This window comes from Pollachius pollachius (genome assembly GCF_949987615.1).
Source record: "Pollachius pollachius genome assembly, chromosome: 1".
Classification (NCBI taxonomy): Eukaryota; Metazoa; Chordata; class Actinopteri; order Gadiformes; family Gadidae; genus Pollachius; species Pollachius pollachius.
This window is the reverse complement of record NC_136934.1, coordinates 4,871,178-4,892,104: the sequence shown is the minus strand read 5'-3', so window position 1 is coordinate 4,892,104 and position 20,927 is coordinate 4,871,178. Positions and strand designations below refer to the sequence as shown.

General features: G+C 47.2%; 2 protein-coding genes across 2 annotated transcripts; one reads left to right on the top strand and one right to left on the bottom strand.

Annotated features, from left to right (window-relative positions):
• Nucleotides 1-1,386: 1,386 nt before the first annotated feature.
• On the top strand, nucleotides 1,387-14,783 carry tmc2b (transmembrane channel-like 2b; the record flags this gene model as incomplete). The annotated part of the gene is made up of 20 exons (XM_079751192.1): nucleotides 1,387-1,432; nucleotides 1,611-1,652; nucleotides 2,043-2,451; nucleotides 2,932-3,075; nucleotides 4,344-4,434; nucleotides 4,514-4,595; nucleotides 4,792-4,898; nucleotides 5,163-5,261; nucleotides 5,406-5,548; nucleotides 6,072-6,219; nucleotides 6,556-6,750; nucleotides 8,075-8,254; nucleotides 8,507-8,665; nucleotides 8,993-9,121; nucleotides 9,906-9,973; nucleotides 10,989-11,228; nucleotides 12,870-12,995; nucleotides 13,582-13,660; nucleotides 13,930-14,059; nucleotides 14,563-14,783. 20 exons carry the CDS (start codon nucleotides 1,387-1,389, stop codon nucleotides 14,781-14,783), a joined length of 2,838 nt encoding a protein of 945 aa, XP_079607318.1.
• Nucleotides 14,784-15,786: 1,003 nt separating this feature from the next.
• LOC307085858 (aldehyde dehydrogenase 1A1-like) lies at nucleotides 15,787-20,652 on the bottom strand (the record flags this gene model as incomplete). Its single annotated transcript, XM_079750748.1, has 12 exons — nucleotides 20,554-20,652; nucleotides 20,019-20,159; nucleotides 19,471-19,600; nucleotides 19,284-19,345; nucleotides 18,915-19,043; nucleotides 18,493-18,606; nucleotides 17,508-17,610; nucleotides 17,220-17,404; nucleotides 16,725-16,889; nucleotides 16,320-16,477; nucleotides 16,031-16,105; nucleotides 15,787-15,859 (listed from the first exon to the last, which is right to left on the bottom strand). The coding sequence occupies exons 2-12, from the start codon at nucleotides 20,091-20,093 to the stop codon at nucleotides 15,787-15,789; spliced, it is 1,269 nt and encodes a 422-aa protein (XP_079606874.1). The 5' UTR covers nucleotides 20,094-20,159; nucleotides 20,554-20,652.
• Between the last annotated feature and the right edge of the window lie 275 nt (nucleotides 20,653-20,927).

The window sequence follows — 20,927 nt, the reverse complement described above, 5'->3', positions numbered from 1 at the left end:
AAACGGGGAACAATACTGCCCGACGGGCATCTCCATTACCCCGATATCAGCGTTGTGCTGCAGACCAGCGTCTCTTATTCGCAAACAATTAGAGGGCAGGCTGACTCCACAGGTTCACTCAAACCGATTTCATTCCACGGAGGCACGTGCAGCTGGGGATGCTAGTTTGGTATGGTTTAATAAATTATATGATATAGGGCAGCAGGCTCCAGAAGAAAACATAACAAAGGGCTGAGACCCTAACGTAAACATCCAGTCTACTCTGAAGGGCTTCTGGAAGGACTGGCAGTCCAGGCATCTGAATGGAAAGATAATAGGAGAAAGTATCAGAGGAGGAAGGCTCTAGAGGAATAGGGGAGCTCAGCGAGGGGGGGGGGGAAGCGTGTGGTCCCTGCACTTTCAGCCAGCAGCTACCGACAAGTGTGTTGTGTGACGTCCTTTGTGTGAGCTGCAGCCCCTGTCTCCTCTTTCCATTAATTATTGACTGGTCACATCTGACATTTGACCATATCTCCCCATGAAGTAACCACAGAAACCGCAATAGGCTATGTTGATCCTGCGCCCGGTCACGTCTGCCATTTACAGTGCATGGTACATGTTTCCACTCAGCATTTTACTTAACACCAGCGCTTCACAGTACATCCCGAAGCCTCCGCTGGAACCTCATCGTATAATCTTCCCCTTATAATAATTTAATGTGAACTGGGGTAATCCTGTGTTTGTATGCATTCAATTACATCGTAAGTTGTACAATGTGCCCTCCGGGTTTATAGCGATGAATGTATACACAAACGGCTCTAATTATTTAAATGTAGGTGTCTGCTGATACACCTAATTATTATTAAAATAAGTTTGACTCTTTCATTTGCTCTCAGACATCTTTTTTTTGTTGAACTGAAAATAGTAATTGGCTATAAATAAAGTATCTCTGCTAAATAATTATGCTAACTGGTTGGACTGATCATTAAAAATTGCATCTGCCTTGTTCTGGTATTGTTGACATTCTGTTAGGCCGCCTAATTGCACTTAAACTTGATGCTGCGATGTCATTTGCCAAGAGATAAGCATTTCTTGGACGGCTGCTAGGGTGGTTGTCAAGGAGCCCGGCCTTTAAACAGCCCTAACAGAGATGCACCTGTCGCGTTTGTGTGTGTGTGTGTGTGTGTGTGTGTGTGCGCGTGTGTGTGTGTGTGCGTGCATGCGTGCCAGTCAGTCATTCTGTGTGGGAGTGCCACGGTGTATCACAATACACTGTCTGTGGACGTTCCCAGTGCTCCCAGTTGCTCTCCTGTCGAAGGGAGACCACTGCATGGTGGACGGACACCCCGAGCCAAACCGGGGACTAAACCCAGAGCCTCACAGACTCAACTCAGGTTCATCACTTCAATGCCTCCCAAGAGAAAGAAGGATGTCGCGATCCGGTCGGAAGATGGTGAGGTGAAGGGTTTATTTGTCGTCCTTTTTTCAAGATCTTGCCTTCTAAATCATTTTTATTCTGAGTAAATTATTCAAGATGTATTTTTCTTGGATTGTGATGATGTCGCTCATAATTCCAGGATTATGTGGGATTATGTGGAGTTCTATGTAATTTATTGTCCTTATTGTTCCAGTGGGAATTGAGATCGATGCCCAGGAGGACAGTGGGAGTGAGGGTAAGTGTGCTGTATCTGTGACGGTGGAATAGGACAGCAGTCCTATTTGTAAAGTCATTCATTTGGATCCTTAATTATTAATTGTCTTATCTTTGATATTATGATTTTAACTTAATATTAAAAAAAATCTTCTCAATCCAGTTTAAAGTACACCAAAAAATAAAATTGAATTACACCTTGATCGAAATTACTTTTAATGTCAAAAATAACTAACATGATCATTTTATACGGGAGTCAAAAGTGAAATACGCATGGATTCATTTCTATGTTGTTCCTCTTAGGCATGCATGACCCTGAATCCAGTAACTTACTCACCACCCTCCTCAATGTAGCATCTGAGAAGCGTACTTCAGACGTTGCTAATGTGTGGTTGTTTTGTCCATGAACCAGAGGAGGCCAGGAGAAGAGCCAGAAACAGGAGAGCCAAACCTTCTCCACGCAGAGCCAAACGCCCAGTGAGCGATGACGAAGACGGGGAGGAGGAGGAGGAAGAGCCCCCGAGGAGGAAAGGACGGCGGGGGAAGGCCAAGGTGCAGGACAGTGATGAGGAGGAGGAGGAAGAGGAGGAGAAAAAGGGCAGGAAAAAGAAACCCGTCAAAGCTTCCAACAGGAAGAAAAAGGCGGTGAAGGAGGAGAGTGAGGAAGAGGAGGAGGAGAGTGCGGAGGAACGAGGGAAGAACAAAAAACGAGGCAAAGCGCCGAGCAAAAAGGAGAAGGAGGAGCAGAACAAGGTGAAGAAAGGCGGCAAGGACAAAGGGAGCGAGAAAAACAAGAGAAAGAACAGTGGAAAGTTCAGCAGGTGCAGTATTCTGTGAGGGCTCGCTCTCTGTATCCTACCTCCACGTGCACACCTCATAACCACTTTCACATGCGCAGTTTAGCCAATCTGTTGTGTGCCACACATGGAGACCTCCCTGCAGACCGAGGCTGCTGTCCACAGATGCCGCCAGACACCTAGGATTCTACTTTTTTAGGATTCTAGATATTTTATTATGGGCAACATATTTATAACACTGTCTTGAAAACAATAACTTTTCAATGTGAACACAGTGGCACACAGTTGATCAATAATACAACAATATCCTCATTCTCATCGCCATCATCATCTCCATCCTCACCAGGGATGGGATGGTTGAGTTCTGAATACCAAAGAGTTGCATTTGTATTTCACTTACAGTAAACAGCCAAAGTTGTCTTGTTTGGAGGGAGAGGCCTGTGAGAGGTTGTCCATTTAGAGTCAAGCCCCAGGTGAACCATGAAAGCTCTGTCCTTTTGACAGCTCTTCGGGGTCGGGCTCTGACTCTGACTCTCTGTCGGAGGGCGAGATGGAGGTCCTGAAGGAGGAGGTAGAGGAGAAGAAGAAGCTCATCACGACCTTGAGGAACAAACCCTGGCGCATGAAGAGGAGACTCCAACAACTCAAGTAACCAAAACATTACCACAAAAACCAAGCGGTTAACATTCCGCAGCTCTTCTGCTTGTTGTTCCATTTTCCTAACTCTGAATTCCCTTTTTTTGATCCGCTTGCTTGTTGTAGTGCATTAGCTCTTCAGTCTACTAGTTGCTTTCTTGACGGCTGAAATATATTCCTGCTTCTATAGCTTGCTTCCCATCTCTCACGTCGCATACATGTGATGTTGTTGATGTTTTATTAAAACATGGCTTCTTTGCTGCGTTGCTTCGTTGATGTTGGCTTTGTTTGGTATTAGCACAGACATGCTATCCTCCATGCTCAAACCTCTGGTACAGCATGTTATACAATCCTACATGTATGGTTTACCAGAATCAACTTCGCTCTGAAGTGCATCCATTTTGCAAATCAATGACGCTGATGGAACTAAAACTAGGCTGCAGTATGTATTGACAAATTGACACATCCAGATTAATTTGTTTTCTATTCATTTCAGCCATTATTCCATGTATAGAAGGATTGCATCTTGGGTTTGGTTTTAACTTTAATATTAACATCATCAATTAAAAAAATGCAACTGTTCAGCATCAGAAATAATATCTTTTGAATGGAATTTACAAATTAAAATCATGTATATTCATCTGTATTGAACCCATTTAGACATTTTTCATTTTCAATATTCAGCCAGCACTATTCCAACAAATGTCAACTCGTGCTAGAATAAGTTTCAATTTTCAATATCACTCAAAATACACAATTCAGAAACTACATTAGTTGTATGTCGATGGCCACCAAGCTCAAATAAACCTCAACATTCTCGAGTGTTTAATAAAGGATTTAGTTCGTAAAACAAAGTACTTCCGTCCCTTAAGTGTGTTTTGCGTGAGGTGGTTTGCGTGTCCCTGTCTGTGTGTGTAGATGTCAGTGTAGCTTTTCTTGTAAACAACGTCGTTCTCTAGATGGCGAACAAGAGAAGTGCAAGGTCATGACTTTTTGATGAGGTTAACTCTCTTTAATGCACGCTGCTGTAACCAAGTGTCTCCGGACTGTTCTTTCCCCTTCATTATCAATCTTACTTGACACAAGGTGTCATCGGCCCCTTGTGATTTATCAATCTGCATGACATCCAAGTTCTTAATACATCTGACAGTAATATAAAACCTTGGTATTCTTACAAAATACAGATCGAAATGGTGGAATTGTGTGGTTTTTTTGTGTTGGACACAGACAAATTGTGTTATGGTGGAAGGATGAGTCTCTCCTTCTGTGATTGGTTATAGGGAGGCCCAGGCGTTTGTGGAGAAGTTTGAAGGCGCTTTAGGCAAAGGAAAAGGCCGGAAGCTCTACGCATACAAAGTGATGATGGCCAAGGTAAGAGACTCACAAACTACAAGACGAGAGCTTAAGGCGTTGACATTTTAACGGGACATTTTCTCTTCTACGCCGCCAGAAATTGATCAAATTCAAGCGGGACTTCGAGAACTTCAAAACAGCTTGTATCCCCTGGGAGAGGAAGATCAAGGAGGTGGAAAGTAAGGAAACAAATAAAATATCCGGATGACGGATTCAACTGTTTAGGACGAATGCTTGCGTTAATATATTTGAAGCTCACAATTCTAACATGCACTATACCAGTGCATGCTAGCGTGATGCTGATGAACTGGTCCCTGGCCTGCTGTATAACGTGTTGTGGCGGTGGTCTCCTGATCCCGACCCCGGTCTACGCAGGTCACTTTGGTTCCTCTGTGGCCTCTTACTTCATCTTCCTGAGGTGGATGTATGGCCTCAACCTGGTCCTCTTTGGTCTCATGTTTGGGCTCGTGGTCATGCCTGAGGTGAGGGACAATACTATGTGTTAGTGGTGTTAATGAAGGGGCACATGAGGGTTTTATTTACACTTTTACTAACATTAATCCAATGGCTAATTATGGAGTATAAATTGAATATGTACTTGTCCTCAAAGTTTCTGTCAGTCAAAATGCCCCAAGTAATCCGATGTTCTTACCAGGAGTAATTGAATGAGTTTTAGACCGTTCATCCTATTAACAGCTAGCTGTGTAACACCAGCACACCTCCATTCATGAATCCTCTATCTCCAGGTTCTAATGGGTCTGCCCTATGGCTCCATTCCCAGGAAAACCGTCCCCAGACCGTTGCAGGAAACAGCTATGGACCTTTCAGTCCTACTTGACTTTGGTGTGAGGATCTGAACGCCGCCTTTCCTCTTTACTCTACTCTTCGCTAAATCGGTGGATGCCTGTATTTTAAGATTAAACAGGCAATTTCCCCGAGGCTTGAAAGGTTCCTAATGTGCCCGAGCCCGATGTGTTTGTCGTCGACAGGGGTTCATGAAGTACTCGGTCCTGTTCTACGGTTACTATAACGACGAACGGACCATCGGCGTGCTGCAGTTCAGGCTGCCGCTGTCCTACCTGCTGGTGGGCGTCGGCATCTTCGGCTACAGCCTGATGGTCGTCATCAGAACGTACGCACACGCACACACACGCGCAAACATGCACGCACACACATGCTTGCACGAACGCACATGCACAAACGCACGTGCACACACACGCAGGCGCACGTGTACACACGCGCAGACACACACGGGCGCACACACACGCACGTGTACAAACGCACACGCACTTACACACCCAGAAATACGCACGCACACATGTGCACAAGCACGCACACACACACACGCATGCCGACACACACACGCCCACAAACACACACACACTCAAGCACAAAAACACACACAGGCACACAAACACACACCCGCAAACGAACATACGAACAAACCAACAAACAACAAACAAACAAACCCCCACACATGTTTTATTATGGATTGGATTATATTAGTTGTCTAACCTGGTCACCTGCACACACCCTTAAAAACAGGGTTCACAGACGTGGATAACATAGGATCAGAGTGATCACCTGAGCCCTATACCCTGATACACCCTCATGCCTCCAGATTCCCGATAACCTGGTTTCCCTGCTGTTCTCAGGATGGCCCGCAACGCCAACGACGGAGGGGATGGGACGGACGAGGGAGACTTCAACTTCAGCTGGAAGATGTTCACCAGCTGGGACTACCTGATAGGGAACCCCGAGACCGCAGACAACAAGTTTGCCTCCATCACCACCAGCTTCAAGGTTAGAGAGAGAGAGAGAGAGAGAGAGAGAGAGAGAGAGAGAGAGTAAAGTCTGGTGGCGAGCGAAGAAGGTGAGAGACGGTGTGATTTCGTCCTGTTTCGTCTGTAACTGTCCCCATATATAGGAGGGATGTACTAGTGAGATGAAGAGCTGGCATGCTCACACACAGAGATGTTTGCGTCTGTGTGTGAGCGTGTTTGTGTGTTTACATGCATACACATTTGTGTGTGTGTGTGTGTTTGTGTGAGTGTGTGTGTGTGTGTGTGTGTGTTCTAGCTCAGAGACTAAGGCGTCCTGGTCACGTGCGGTTCCTCCGTTCCCCCCCCCGCCGTGTAGGAGTCCATCGTGGACGAGCAGGAGAACCAGAAGGACGAGAACATCCACCTGCGCCGGTTCCTTCGGGTGCTCGCCAACTTCTTCATCCTGTGCACCCTGGGGGGCAGCGGCTACCTCATCTACTTCGTGGTGAAGCGCTCCCAGGAGTTCGCAGAGATCGACCAGGACGACCTCTCCTGGTTTGAGAAGAACGAGGTAAGGAGCAGGCCACCGAGTCTGAGACACTGGTTGTCCCTCCCCTCCTCTTGTAACCGAAAGGTTGCTAGTTCGATCCCCAGCTCCTCCTAGCTGAGTGTTGATGTGTCTCTGAGCAAGACACTTAACCCTGACTGCTCTTGACGAGCTGGCTGTCGCCTTGCGTGGTTGACTCTGCCGTCGGTGTGTCAATGTGTGTATTAACCGATGTAAGTCGCTTTGGATATAAGCGTCTGCTAAATGTCCTAATTGTAGGTGTCTTAACTATTTGGCCTGTTAAGGCCTTAGAGACTGTGCCTGTGATTAAGGTACACAAATAAAGCTATACAAATGAAATTGGAATTAATTTAATTGATTCCCCGTGATAATGCGACGGTATCAGCGAGCGGAAAGAGAACGGGGACGGCTCTCCCTCCGGAAGCTGTTGAGCGTGTGAGCCTGTGAGGGCGCTGGTCCACTAGACTGGCTACCCCCCGCCCATTCTGCCGGCGGTTTGAATTCGCCCTGCAGAAGGGTCTGGAGAAGAGCAATGCATTTCTTTCTGCTTCCGATACGCTGTTGCGTGAGCAAATCACCAAGCTGGCTTCTCCCCCTGGAGCACTATTCAGTCCCTCCAGAAAAACGTGATTATGCGATCGCATAATTCAACGCATAATCAGCCAAAGTCTGCATATTCATGCGGGGGCCGCATTTTTTCAAATATGCCGCACTTTCACCGCATAAATTGCCGATTTCCGCGCAAAATATGCGGGGCTTGCATGACTTCATAATCCCCGCATTTTCGTTGCAAAAAAGTCACACATCTTAGCAGAAAGTTGAAAAATGTTGCGTTTACTTCACACAAGAGCAGCCATTTCCCCCTGTTGCCATTGGAACGTTATGAAGTGACGTAATTACGTGACGTGAACGTCATCGAAAGGCTGCATTTTCCGCAAGTTCCCGCATGTTTTCGCAAGTTCCCGGAATTTTTGCAAGTTCCCGCAATATCATCACATAAAATTGCATAAATAACCCGCATATTTCATCGCATTTTTTTAGAAAACGTGCCGCATATTCAAGGATTTTTGGCCGCGATAATCAAAAAAACGCCGCAGTTTTCTGGAGGGACTGACTATTGGCTGGTTTAACACAGCGACGACAGGGAAGCGACGGCAAGCAGCCAATTGCGTACAGAGTCGTTTGAACTAGGCCCGTTGACCGCGCCTCTTGTGCTGAAGGAGACGACGGCAGCTTCCCCAGACCAAGGTTCAGTCTGCCGTTGCGCTTGGTCCGGCCGTAGCCGGGCTGCTGATCCACAGCTACGACCACCTGCTCCTCCCACCAGGTGGAGTTCGTCATGTCCCTCCTGGGCCTGGTGTGCCCCCCGCTGTTTGAGACCATCGCCGAGCTGGAGGAGTACCATCCGCGCATCGCCCTCAAGTGGCAGCTGGGGCGCATCTTCGCCCTCTTCCTGGGGAACCTCTACACCTTCCTCTTCGCCCTGTTCGATGAGGTCAACGCCAAGGTAGGAGTCCATGGGTGTGTGCGTGTGCGTGTGTGTGTGCGTTTGTGTGTGTGTGTGTGTGTTTGTCTCATTGTTGTGTGTGTGTATGTGTGTGCGTTTGTTTGTGTGTGTGGGTGCGTTTGTGTGTGTGCATGGGTGTGTGTGTGTGTGTGTCATTGTTGTGTGTGTGTGCGTTTTCCAATTTTTAAACCCTACCTTCAAATGACATGTGTTGGCATTTTACATTACCTCATACTCGTTTCTCTTCCGCAGCTGGAAAACGAAAAGTCTATTAAGAACGCCACCATCACAGCCTACAACGAGTACTACTCCAACTACAGCTCCTTCTACAACACCACCGACGTGCCCCCACTCGACATCCAGCCTGCCGACGCCATCAGGGGCCCATGCTGGGAGACCGCAGTGGGAATAGTCAGTATTCAAACACTCAAAGAACGCTGTCAAAGTGTTGGTGGAGAAAAAGCCCCTCGACCCAATGACTTTTCTTGAGAAGCTAGCTAGCTCAGATATTCTTCAGTGGAGTAAGTAGCTAGAAAAGGGAGTCTATGATTCGTCAGGGGCGGCATGTGGCTCAGGAGGTAGAGTGGGTTGACTGGTAACCGGAAGGTTGCTAGTTAATGAATGGGTGAATTTTAGGCAGTACTATGAAGCACTTTGAGTGGCCACTGGTTAGAAAAGCGCCGTGTAAATGCAGTCATTTGCCATGTCTCCGTGTTTGGGCGTGGCGGCTCCACCCAGGAGTTTGTGAAGCTGACCGTCTCGGACATCCAGGTGACCTACCTCACCATCCTCATCGGGGACTTCCTGCGAGCAGTCCTGGTTCGCTTCCTCAACTACTGCTGGTGCTGGGATCTGGAGGCGGGCTTTGTGAGTACCGCTGGTAGACTATACCTCCACCGTACATTGTCATTCACTATTTCATATGCACATGTATAACAAATAACGTAATATACAATATAGAATATCATATTTTACTTTCTGTTTCATACAAATGTATGTAATTATTGTATTATCTTATTGTAAGTCTGCTAAACCCCTCAATGTAAAAAGGATTCTCTACATTTAATGTGATTAACATCTGTATAGCTTGTGTATTTTCAATAGTTGGTTCCTAATTGGGAAAACGCTCATTAAAAACCAGGTGACATCACCAGGTTTTTAATGAGTGGCAGTAGAGTTCCTTTCCTCACTGTGAGAACACCGCATTTGCATTGGAAGTGAGACGGCCCTCCCCGACACAATGACCTCCTGTAAGGCAGGCCCATCCGTCAGCAGAAACCTGACACGGAAATGAACACTTAATTACTGAGAGAGTCTGAGGTCCAGCACAGCAAGGAGAGAAGGGGAGCAGGAAGGCGTAGAGAGACGGAGGAAGGGAGGGAATGGACGAGGGTGGGAGGGAGGGAGGGAGGAAGGAAGGGAGGGAGGGAGGGAGGGAGGGAGGAAGGGAGGGAGGGAGGGAGGCATCGAGGAAGGGAGGGAGGCATAGAGGGAGGGAGGGGGAAGGAAGGGAGGGAGCGAGTAAGGAGAGTAGAGGAAGATGAGGAGACGTGAAGTGAGAGTACCCTACTTTTAATCAGGTGTGTAAGCAAGATGTGCGTGTGTGTGTGTGTGTGTGTGTGCGTGTGTGTGTGTGTGTGTGTGATTACAGCCTTCATATGGAGAGTTTGACATCAGCGGGAATGTGCTCGGGCTCATCTTTAACCAAGGCATGATATGGTACTTGCTGTCCTTCCCTGTAAAATTCACATTCACATTTCTATCACCTGTACCTTAACCCTAACCCCTACCCCTTACCAAAACCTGACCCTTTATCCCTTACTGTAACCCAAACCCTATCCCCTAACCCCTGACCCTTAACCCTAACCCAATCCCCTAACCCTAACCCCTAAACCTAACCTTTATGCCAAATATTAACATTGCCAAAAATAGGCCAAAAATACTTGCTTGCTTTAATATTTAACTGAATTTATTACACTTTTAACTTCCCTGTTCTGAAACATATGTTCTCATAACATGTGTAATATTAGTCATGTTTCATATTCCTAATATATATTGGAAAATATGAATATGTATTTATTATAATATTTTCTAATAGTTTTCCTTTAAAACATCATTGAGGTTTAGCATTGAAGAAATGAAATCTCAGAAATAAACCGACTATACTCTTCCTCCTCCTCCCCCCCCCTCCTCCTCCTCTTCCTCCTCCTCCCCCTCCTCCTCTTCCTCCTCCTCTTCCTCCTCCTCCCCATCCTCCCCCTCCTCTTCCTCCTCCTCCCCCCCACCCTCCTCCTCCTCCCCCTCCTCCTCCTCTTCCTCCTCCTCCCCCTCCTCTTCCTCCTCCTCCCCCTCTTCCTCTTCCTCCTCCTCCCCCTCCTCTTCTTCCTCCTCCCCCTCCTCTTCCTCTTCCTCCTCCTCCCCCTCCTCTTCCTCCTCCTCCCCCTCCTCCTCCTCCTCCCCCTCCTCTTCCTCCTCCTCCCCCTCCTCTTCCTCCTCCTCTTCCTCTTCCTCCTCCTCCTCCTCTTCTTCCTCCTCCCCCCCACCCTCCTCCTCCTCCCCCTCCTCCTCCTCCTCCTCTTCCTCCTCCTCCCCCTCCTCTTCCTCCTCCTCCTCCTCTTCCTCCTCCTCCCCCTCCTCCTCTTCCTCTTCCTCCTCCTCCCCCTCCTCTTCCTCCTCCTCCCCCTCCTCCTCCTCCTCCTCCTCCTCCCCCCCCCACCCTCCCCGTGGTCCCCAGGATGGGGGCCTTCTACGCCCCGGGCCTGGTGGGGCTCAACGTGCTGCGCCTGCTGTCCTCCATGTACTACCAGTGCTGGGCGGTGATGAGCTGCAACGTGCCCCACGAGAGGGTGTTCAAGGCCTCGCGCTCCAACAACTTCTACATGGCCCTGCTGCTGCTGGTGCTCTTCCTCAGCCTGCTGCCGGTGGTCTACACCATCATGACCCTCTCGCCCTCCTTTGACTGCGGGCCCTTCAGGTAGGCAGGCTGGGGGGTGGTTGGGTTGGGGTAGAAAGCCTCTGTTGGATTCGAGAGAGAGCAAGAGGGAGCAGAGGAGAGTGATTTGGTGAAAAGAACATCAGTCAAAGACCTCCCCTGCCCCACTGCTCCATCTCTCCCTCGCCACGTTTCACCGCCATTCAAAAGGTCTACATTCATGCACCTGTGATGGACAGGCAAGATGGGTTTCCTGAACCAATCAGGGAAGAGATGCTCTGATTGGTCAGAAACGTGCTGGGAGAAATCAGAAATCTAAAATGTGTATATTAACCGATGTAAGTCGCTTTGGATAAAAGCGTCTGCTAAATGCCCTAATTGTAATTGTAATTGTAAAATGGCTCATGCAAAGACATGCGCAGTCAACCCGCAGCAGTTATTCACAAACAGACATTATCTCACGAACAGCTTACGGATAATTTCTAACAAATCACACTCGAGAACCAGCTCTTAAATCTTACCTACAGCACCTTTAACTTGAGAAGCAAACATAAATGTATGTGCTTCACATATCAGTGGACGGTAGAGTGCAGAGTAGCTTTAGGCATCAGGAACAAAGGCTAGATTATAATGTGTTGTAATCAGTCATTGGTACAATGGTACTCTAAGAGTTGACTGCTTTGTGACGCATAAAGCCTCATGAGAAGACCCTGCTGTGAGACTGAGGGGAAATGGTTTAAAAGATATCAAGCGTTTTCTCTGTAATTATCAAGCTGGGGACTGTCGGAAAGAGGCTGAGAGAAACGGAGGGAAACAAGCAGGCAGGGTTGAGTTTGGGTCACATCTTCTGTGCCACCAAAACCACCAAACAGTTACACTAACCGAATAAAACGTACTACACCCAAAACCAAACGATCCAAAGGCAGGCCTACATTCACCAAACCCTGGACACCAAGGGCTCTAGTTACCCGGGGGCTTATCTGGTAAACGAATCCCTGAGTCAACCCGGGCCCGACACGAACAGCGCGGAGATAATCAACACCAGAGGTGCCCGTTGCGATCTAATCCTAAACTAATGGGGGTTAGCTCGGCTAAACCCGGAGCTCCTCTCCGTGGACGCATGCCCGCACAGGACCGTGTGAGCGTGACAGAGAGCAGACAATGGGATGGTGCACATGTGTGTGCGAGCGAGTGGTGTCGTGCGTTGTCAGGCTTTTGTAAAATAGTGTGTTCATCGGTACATGTGGTTCTGCATAGTGAAGGCACAGAGCGACCCGCATATGTGATGACAGCCGGCTTTCATTTGCTGTCTGTTCGAGAGGTTAGGGGAGGTTGAGAGACACCATACAGTCCATCAAACGACACAACAGTGAGCTCTCCTAAAGTAGGTCAACAGAAATACAGTAAAATAGGCTTTTAACTATCAAATTAAAACCAATGAACCATGAATGTCAATGTATTTTCCATAAGTAGCATGCGAGGCTAACATCATACCATGGCTTAAAAGCAAGTTTGGGATATTTTAAGATGTTGTGTTTTATAAGGATGAGCAAGACATTGCACTGGGGACCCAGAGATTTCTTGCTGTGATCCAAACTCCTTAATCACTCCTCAAACATCTTTCCTCGCCCCCTAGACACCACCAGTCATGCCTCCTACTGACTCTTGTGACTCCTCCCCCAGCGGCAGGGAGAAGATGTATGAAATCGTCATGGAGACGATAGAGAAAGATCTCCCGGCCTTCATCGGGAACATCTTCACCTACGCCACCAACCCCGGCCTCATCCTCCCGGCCGTTCTCCTCATGGTGTAAGAACCCACTCCGATGCATTACGCAAGGGTCAGGGTTAGTACACCACGACTGGGGACTATCCTCGCGGTGGTGGTGGGTGGAGGTTAGCAACCTTGGCTACGCCTCCCCCCCGCTGTATGTATTTTACAAATACCGGGGAACCGCGTCACGGTTTATACCTCGGTTGTATACCATGATTTGGTATTAGCTGTGTAGTTCGCTTTTAATGGTTTTGCTATTATTGCTATCGTTGTTCATGTTGGAACGACTCATTGATGTGGAACTGTTAAAAGCAGAGGTGTCCCATTATTGAGCAATTATTTATGTACCTAGAATGTTATCGGCCAATCAGAATCAAGTACTCAACCACACTGTGGTATATTGGGCCTCACTCACAGCAGCCCTCTTGGTTCTAAACAGCAGCTGGGTGGGGCGACTGTACTGAGAGGATACCCTTTATCTGGCAGAATCCCACTTATGTTGAAGCATAGCGTGTCAAATCAGTTGACTCAAAGTAGTGAGTACACGTACACAAAGTAGTGAGTGTTTTTATATTAACGTTGCATAAGGTTTGATGCCTTTTGTGCGTTTCTGATCTGCCAGCCTTGCCCTCTACTACCTGAACGCTCTGTCTAAGGGATACCAGCAGGCAAACCTCGACCTCAAGAAGAAGATGCAGATGGTGAGTCATCACCTTTGACCTTTCATTGCTAACTTTATATCTTACGATTGGTTCCACTGTCTACTGCTCTTCTGCTCTTTTAGAGCAGATTCTTTCCATGCGAGTCAGCCTTGTTTTTGTGTGTGTGTGTGTGTGTGTGTGTGTGTGTGTGTGTGTGTGTGTGTGTGTGTGTGTGTGTGTGTGTGTGCGTGTGTGTGTGTGTGTGTGCGTGCGTGTGTGTGTGTGCTTGCGTGCGTGTGTGTCTGTGTGTGTGTGTCTGTGTGCTGTAGACCCGAGATGAGGAGAAGAACCGCCGGAACAACAAGGACAGCACCAACCAGGTCATGAAGGATCTGGAGGATCTGCTGCCCAACAGATCTCTCATACCACCCCCTGAGGAGGAGGAGCCACCCCCGCCTGGTGCGCACACACACACACACACACACACACACACACACACACACACACACACACACACACACACACACACACACACACACACACACACACACACACACACACACACACACACACACACACACACACGCACGCATACAACATGCATGCACGCACACACAAACATCAACACACACATGCATGCAGACACACGCACACACCGATACAAACACATATACATACAACATGCTTGCACGCACACACAAGCACATAAACACACGCATGCATGCAGACAAACCCTGTTCACACACACACACACACACACACACTGACTCACACAAACGCACACGCACACACACACATGAATGCATGCGCACACCCATACAAACACATACGCCGACACACACACAGCCATATATACACACAAACACGCACAATTTCACACACACATGGATGCGGACACACACACAAACCCATACACACCCCCACATGTCCAACCAGTTCCCTCTTTCTTCCTTCTGACCCAGTTGTTCAAAAGGGAAGCAAGTCTCCTAAACTGAAGCCCGGCTCGGCAGCCAATGGGAAAGGAGTCAACCTCCAGAAAGAGGTCTCCTTGGCCGCGACCAACCCCAGGGGCGTAGTGAACCGGCCCCCGGGGCCCCGAGGGGGACCCCCCGGTAACGTCAGGGGCCCTCAGCCTGGACCAGGGAGGGGCAGGGGCCGGGGGAGCCCTCCTCCAAGGCAATAGGGTTCATAGGGGACTGTTAGGGTCCCTGAGTGACAGAGGGAAGCTCACGTCAACAGGGGGGCGTCCCCGATCCAGACCGTAGGATTACATTAAAGGGGACTCATTATACCGCCAGGTGTGAGTGTGATTAGCCATCACAAGCCGTTTTTGAAAATGTGCAGCTTCTGACAGCACAGGTGGGCGCGTCCACCGAGATGTGTGACGGATAGATGAGCAACGTTCGCTATGGTCCACTGGGTAGGCTGGTAGGATGATCTATCCAGCACACATCTATGTGGACACGCCCACAGATTTTCACAACGGCTTGGCCTGTCATGGGACCTTTAACGAAACCGAGGAATTTCCCCCTCCTGTCACCATTCAGTGAAACATATGCATGCAACTATCTACTCTAAGAAAATCAGTTGAGGAAAACGTATCGTGCCTCTGGCAGCATCTGACAATATCACCTTTATTACCGGTTTGTTAAAGAGAAATCCAACGGGACAATATATTTGTGCCTTATGACAGCCTTATGAGTCTAGAAATACCACTTTTACTACATATTTGTAAAATTTAAAAAAGTTGTTAAAATATACAGTTATAACAAACGTTTACTGCAGTGATGTGGAGAACTGGGTTAATGTGGGTTATAGGTTAAAGGTTGACCGTTTTACTGATTTCATTAAGAAATCACATGCGCTGTAAATAACTTGTTTAATGTATTTCTATGAAGTTTTTGTAAAGCAGCTATTAAAATGAGTCCATCATATAATGTATCATCATTCATTGACGTCTTAAAACAATATTGTACAAAATGTCACCCTCCATTTTGTGCCAGATGTGCTAGTTTACATACATGTAACTGTTCATCAAATACCGTATGTCTAGTATACTACGATGGTAAAGACATTGTCGTATTAACATTAAAAATAATACAGGTTTTTTCTTTGAAAAGTAAATTGAGAAATTTCAAAATAGGGGTTGGCTCCAGACCAGAAGTGAATCCGAAATCATCGCCATTTTATGAGTTCTTCTTGGAGATTTTGATTGTGATTGCCTTGATTTCAGTGTACTCTTGAAGAGCATATTCCCCCCTAGATCGGAACAATGAGAGCAAAAGATGCAAAACATTAGCTATAATGTAGTATTTACAAATTGGTACATTTCACAGTATAGTCATATTATAGTAAATAAACATTATTTACATAATATGTGTTTTAAATATATTAAAGCATGTAATTTGCTTTTAAACAAATCCTACTCACAGTTCCCTTCCATTCCCGGACATTTTGAAACCGCCAAATGGGCACATGACACTCATAGCATTGTAGCAGTTCACCCTGAAAGAACCACAGCACGATAGCATTGCATCATTAGCCCCTTAGCCTGAACTTGTTAGCATCACTAACCATTTAGTTGGGAAAAAATGGACACCGAAGGACTCCTTCAAAAGGTTCAAAGTATTCTTGGTTTAAGGCCAGAAGGGATGTCCGAAAGGAGTCAATATTAATATTCCAGAATCAATCCTCCAGAAGGTAGGGTTGTGAGACGTACCAGACGACGCCTGCCTGCAAGGCGGCGGAGACGGTGAAGGCTTTGTCGATGTCGCTGGTGAACAGGCCGGCTGCCAGCCCGTAGTGCGTGGCATTCGCTCTCGTGACAACTTCCTCCACGCTGCTGAAACACATGATCTGCTGCACCGGACCGAAGATCTGAAACCATATGAGTGGTCAGAGAGGAGAGGGGACAGAGGGCAAGGGGCAGCCTTTAATGACAATGAAAAGGGTCAAATAAGACCATTTACATTTAATTTGATTGAAAATGTAATATATTTTGTGTGTGAGCATGTTTGTGTTTTTGTATATGTGTGCATTGTGCACAAAATGTCTGCAGGAGAGCATGTGTAGCCGTGTGTGTACATTAGTGTGAGCGCGCGTGTGTGTGTGTGTGTGTCGGTACCTCTTCCTTGGCGATGCGCATGTCGTCGGTGACGTTGGAGAAGACGGTGGGCTGGATGAAGAGGCCCTGCTGACCCCAGGGGGCCCCGCCATACTCCAGTGTGGCCCCCTCCCTCCGCCCGCTCTCCACCAGTTCCAGGATCTTATCAAACTGCTTACGGTCGATCTGGAAGGACAGGCAGTGGCCCGTTAGAGACGTTTATCATTTTACCAAGGGAAAGACCAATCGATTTAAAATTCGATTTGAAATTCGATTTGAAATTTCGATTTTAAATTCAAGTTGAAATTCAAGGTGAAACTCAAGTTAAAACTCAATTTGAAATTCCATATGAAATTCAAGTTGAAACTCAAGATGAAACTTAATTTGAAATGCCATTTGAAATTCAAGTTGAAACTAAAGTTGAAACTCAATTTGAAATTCCATTTGAAATTCAATTTGAAATGCTGTTTGAAATTCAATTTTAAATCAAACAAAATACCATCGACATCGCCGTACCTGTGGTCCCTGGTCCACCCCGGGCGTCAGTGGGTCTCCCAGGACCTTGGAGCGGGCCTTCTCCACACTGCGACGCACAAACGTCTCGTAGATGGGCTCCTCCACGAAGACCCGGGACCCGGCCACGCAGCACTGGCCCTGGTTGAAGAACAGCCCGCTGTGGGCCTGCTCGACCGCCTGCTCCACTGGGAGACGGCCACACATGGAGGCACGTTGCCATATTACTGTTCTCACACTGATTGTTACCCTTTAAAAGCAGAGACAATTGTGCATATTTTGAGTACTCACAGTCACAGTCAGCAAAGACTATTATGGGATTCTTGCCACCCAGTTCCAGTGTGACTCTTTTCAGGTTGGTGTCACCTGCAGCTCTCTGTATGAGTTTTCCAACCTAGGAAGCAACAGAAATTGTGTCAAACAATATGAACATGTATCCAACAGTACTAACATGATATACATGAGAAGGACCAATATAATGCCTAAACAAGTATATCATCACACTGTCAGTATATATAGTTTGATTAGTATATAACAAATCTCCTTAGACATATGGATGTAGACAAGACTATACAAGACCAGACAAGACCAGACTAGACTAACCTAGACCAGACAAGACCAGACTAGACTAGCCTACCAGATCTGACCAGGCATGACCAGACAGAACCAGACAAGACCAGACCTGCCCAGACTAGACAAGACCAGACCAGACCAGAATAGACTAGACCAGACAAGACCAAACAAGACCAGACCAGAATAGAAAAGACCAGACAAGACCAGACTAGACTAGACCAGACAAGACCAAACAAGGCCAGACCAGACTAGACTAGACCAGACAAGACCAAACAAGGCCAGACCAGAATAGTCTAGACCAAACCAGAATGGAAAAGACCAGACAAGACCAGACTAGACTAGACCAGACAAGACCAAACAAGGCCAGACCAGAATAGACTAGACCAGACAAGACCAAACAAGACCAGACCAGAATAGAAAAGACCAGACAAGACCAGACTAGGCTTGACCAGACAAGACCAAACAAGGCCAGACCAGACAAGACCAAACAAGGCCAGACCAGAAAAGAAAAGACCAGACAAGACCAGACAAGACAAGGCCAGACAAGACCAGACAAGACCAGACAAGACTAAGCAAAACCAGACAAGACCAGACCATAATGGACTAAACCAGAAAAGACCAGACCAGACCAGACCAGACTAGCATAACATGCATACAGATCATCACAGAACAGAGTTACTGGTTCTCTCCAGTGGGGGCTTACGGCCGTTGAACCACTGAAGGCCACTTTGTCGATGTCCATGTGATGGGAGATGGCCGACCCCGCTGTGGGGCCGTACCCCGGCACCACGTTCACCACCCCGGGAGGAAACCCCGCCTGGGGACACAAGGGCAACAAGAATATTCATATTTTACAATACAAATATATTGTAGTGTACCATGTGTGTGTATGGAAGGGGTGTGTGTGTGTGTGTGTTTGGGGGGGGGGGGGGGGGGGGCGGGATAGGTATGTCTGTATGTATGTGTGTGTGTGTTTGTGTGTGTATGTATGGAGGCTATGATTGTGTGTATGCGTTGGTGTGTGGGGGGGTTGATGTCTGTGTGTGTGTGTGTGTAGGGTGCTATGAGTGTGTATGTGTGTGTGTGTGTGTGTGGGTGTGTATGGGGGGCTATGTGTGTGTGTACCTCTTTGATGAGCGCGGCCATGTGCAGGGCGGTGAGGGGGGTTTGTTCAGCGGGTTTGATCACCACCGTGTTCCCGGAGCACAGAGCCGGAGCGATCTTCCACGAGAACATCATCACAGGGAAGTTCCACTGCAGATACACAAACGCACCCACAGAACGTTTTTATGAATTCAAACCACAAACAAAACAGCGAAACAGAGCAGAAAGATAATATCAGTCAAACACGATGAGAGATTTCACAACAGTCATTTCTTTTAATGTTAAAACAAATATATGTATAGGTTTGTTGATTATCATTAAACACTTTGACAATCAGAGGCCAAGACATTACGATTACTAAAATATTATTTTTTTATTACTAATACTCACAGGTATTATCTGGCCACATACTCCAATAGGCTCATGCCGTGTGTAAGTAAAATAATCCCCATCTGAAAGTAGAACTGCAATTTGTCAACGGTTTCACTAACTCTGCAATACCTGACGTCTCTGAATGGTTCACCTGATTCCAGAACAATCTGCCAATCATCAGAATGCAGGAGAACAAGCCACTTACCAATGGGGATGGTTTTACCATGGATCTTGTCCGCCCAGCCAGCGTAGTACCTCAAGGTTTTAATGGTGGCTACCAGATCTACAAAGAAGGCCATCAGGAACACCTTCCCAGAGTCCAGAGCTTCCAATGTCTGGAAAACAAAATCCATCTACTTTTAGGGCTGCATTTTAACAGAAACTTCAAATTCAACTTTGTTTTATTAATACCTTCTGTGTGTGTGTGTGTGTGTGTGTGTGTGTGTGTGTGTGTGTCTATGCGTGTATGAGCGTTTGTTTGTGCATATACGTGTGTGTGTATGTGCGTGTGTGAGCGTTTGTATGTGCTTATACGTGTGTTTGTGTGTGTGTGTGTGTGTGTGTGTGGATTTATTTGTGTGGATATATGTGTGTGCCTGTGCATGTCAGTGGACGTGTGTGTACCTATTTCGGTGAGTGTGTGTGTTTGTTTGTGTGTATGTCAGTGCGTGCGTGTGTATGTATCTGTGTGTATGCGTGTGTGTGTGTGTGTGTGTGTACGGGTGTGTGTGTGTGTATGCGTGCGGTCCTCACAGCCAGCAGCAGGTGGTCTCGCTCCACCAGGTCGGCCAGTTTGTTGAGCAGGCGGCCGCGGTCGGAGGCGTCCATGGACCGCCACGGCGACCCCAACTCGAAGGCGGCCCTCGCACTCTTCACCGCCTTGTCGATGTCCTCCTGGGAGAGGGGTCGACTGGTGAGACGTCTCCAGAACCATTCAGTGTATTGTATTATCACAGTGACTAGTTATTAAAGGGCTTCATAGAAAACTAGATCCAAATTCACTCCTTAAAGCACGAAAAACATTCCCAGGAAGATAAAGGAATCCTGGGGTTCAAAGGCTGGAATGTAATTGGTCTTGTCATACACGCACAAACATAAAATTACACACTCACACACACACACACACACACACACACACACACACAGACAGACACACACACACGCATACACGCACATTATATTCCACTTGGAAAACCCATGAGCACAATCCTACCGCCAAAAGCTCTACCACCAACAGACTACTCCGGTGACAGCATCGCACTGAGATCATCAAGGACCAGTAACTTACTGCGTCTGCCTCCTCCACCTCGCAGAGCAACCCCCCGGTCGCGGGGTTACGCACCGGAATCTTCCTCCCACTCGCCGACTCGTGCCACTCGTTGTTGATGAAAAGCTGTGACAGGAGAGCAGAGAATAGATAATCTATATTATATTTATGGGAATAATACTGCATGTGGACGGTGAGAACACGCTGAATACATGTGTGTGTGTCTCTCTGGAGGGCGATCAAAGCCTCGTCCACTAGTAGTGATATGCTTTATCACTACGGATGACTCAACTCAGACATCCTCAAACAGGAAACAATAAAAAATAATATAATAATAATAATAATAATAATTGAGAAAAGCTGAAGGGAGCACCTCTTGGGTACAAACTACAAAC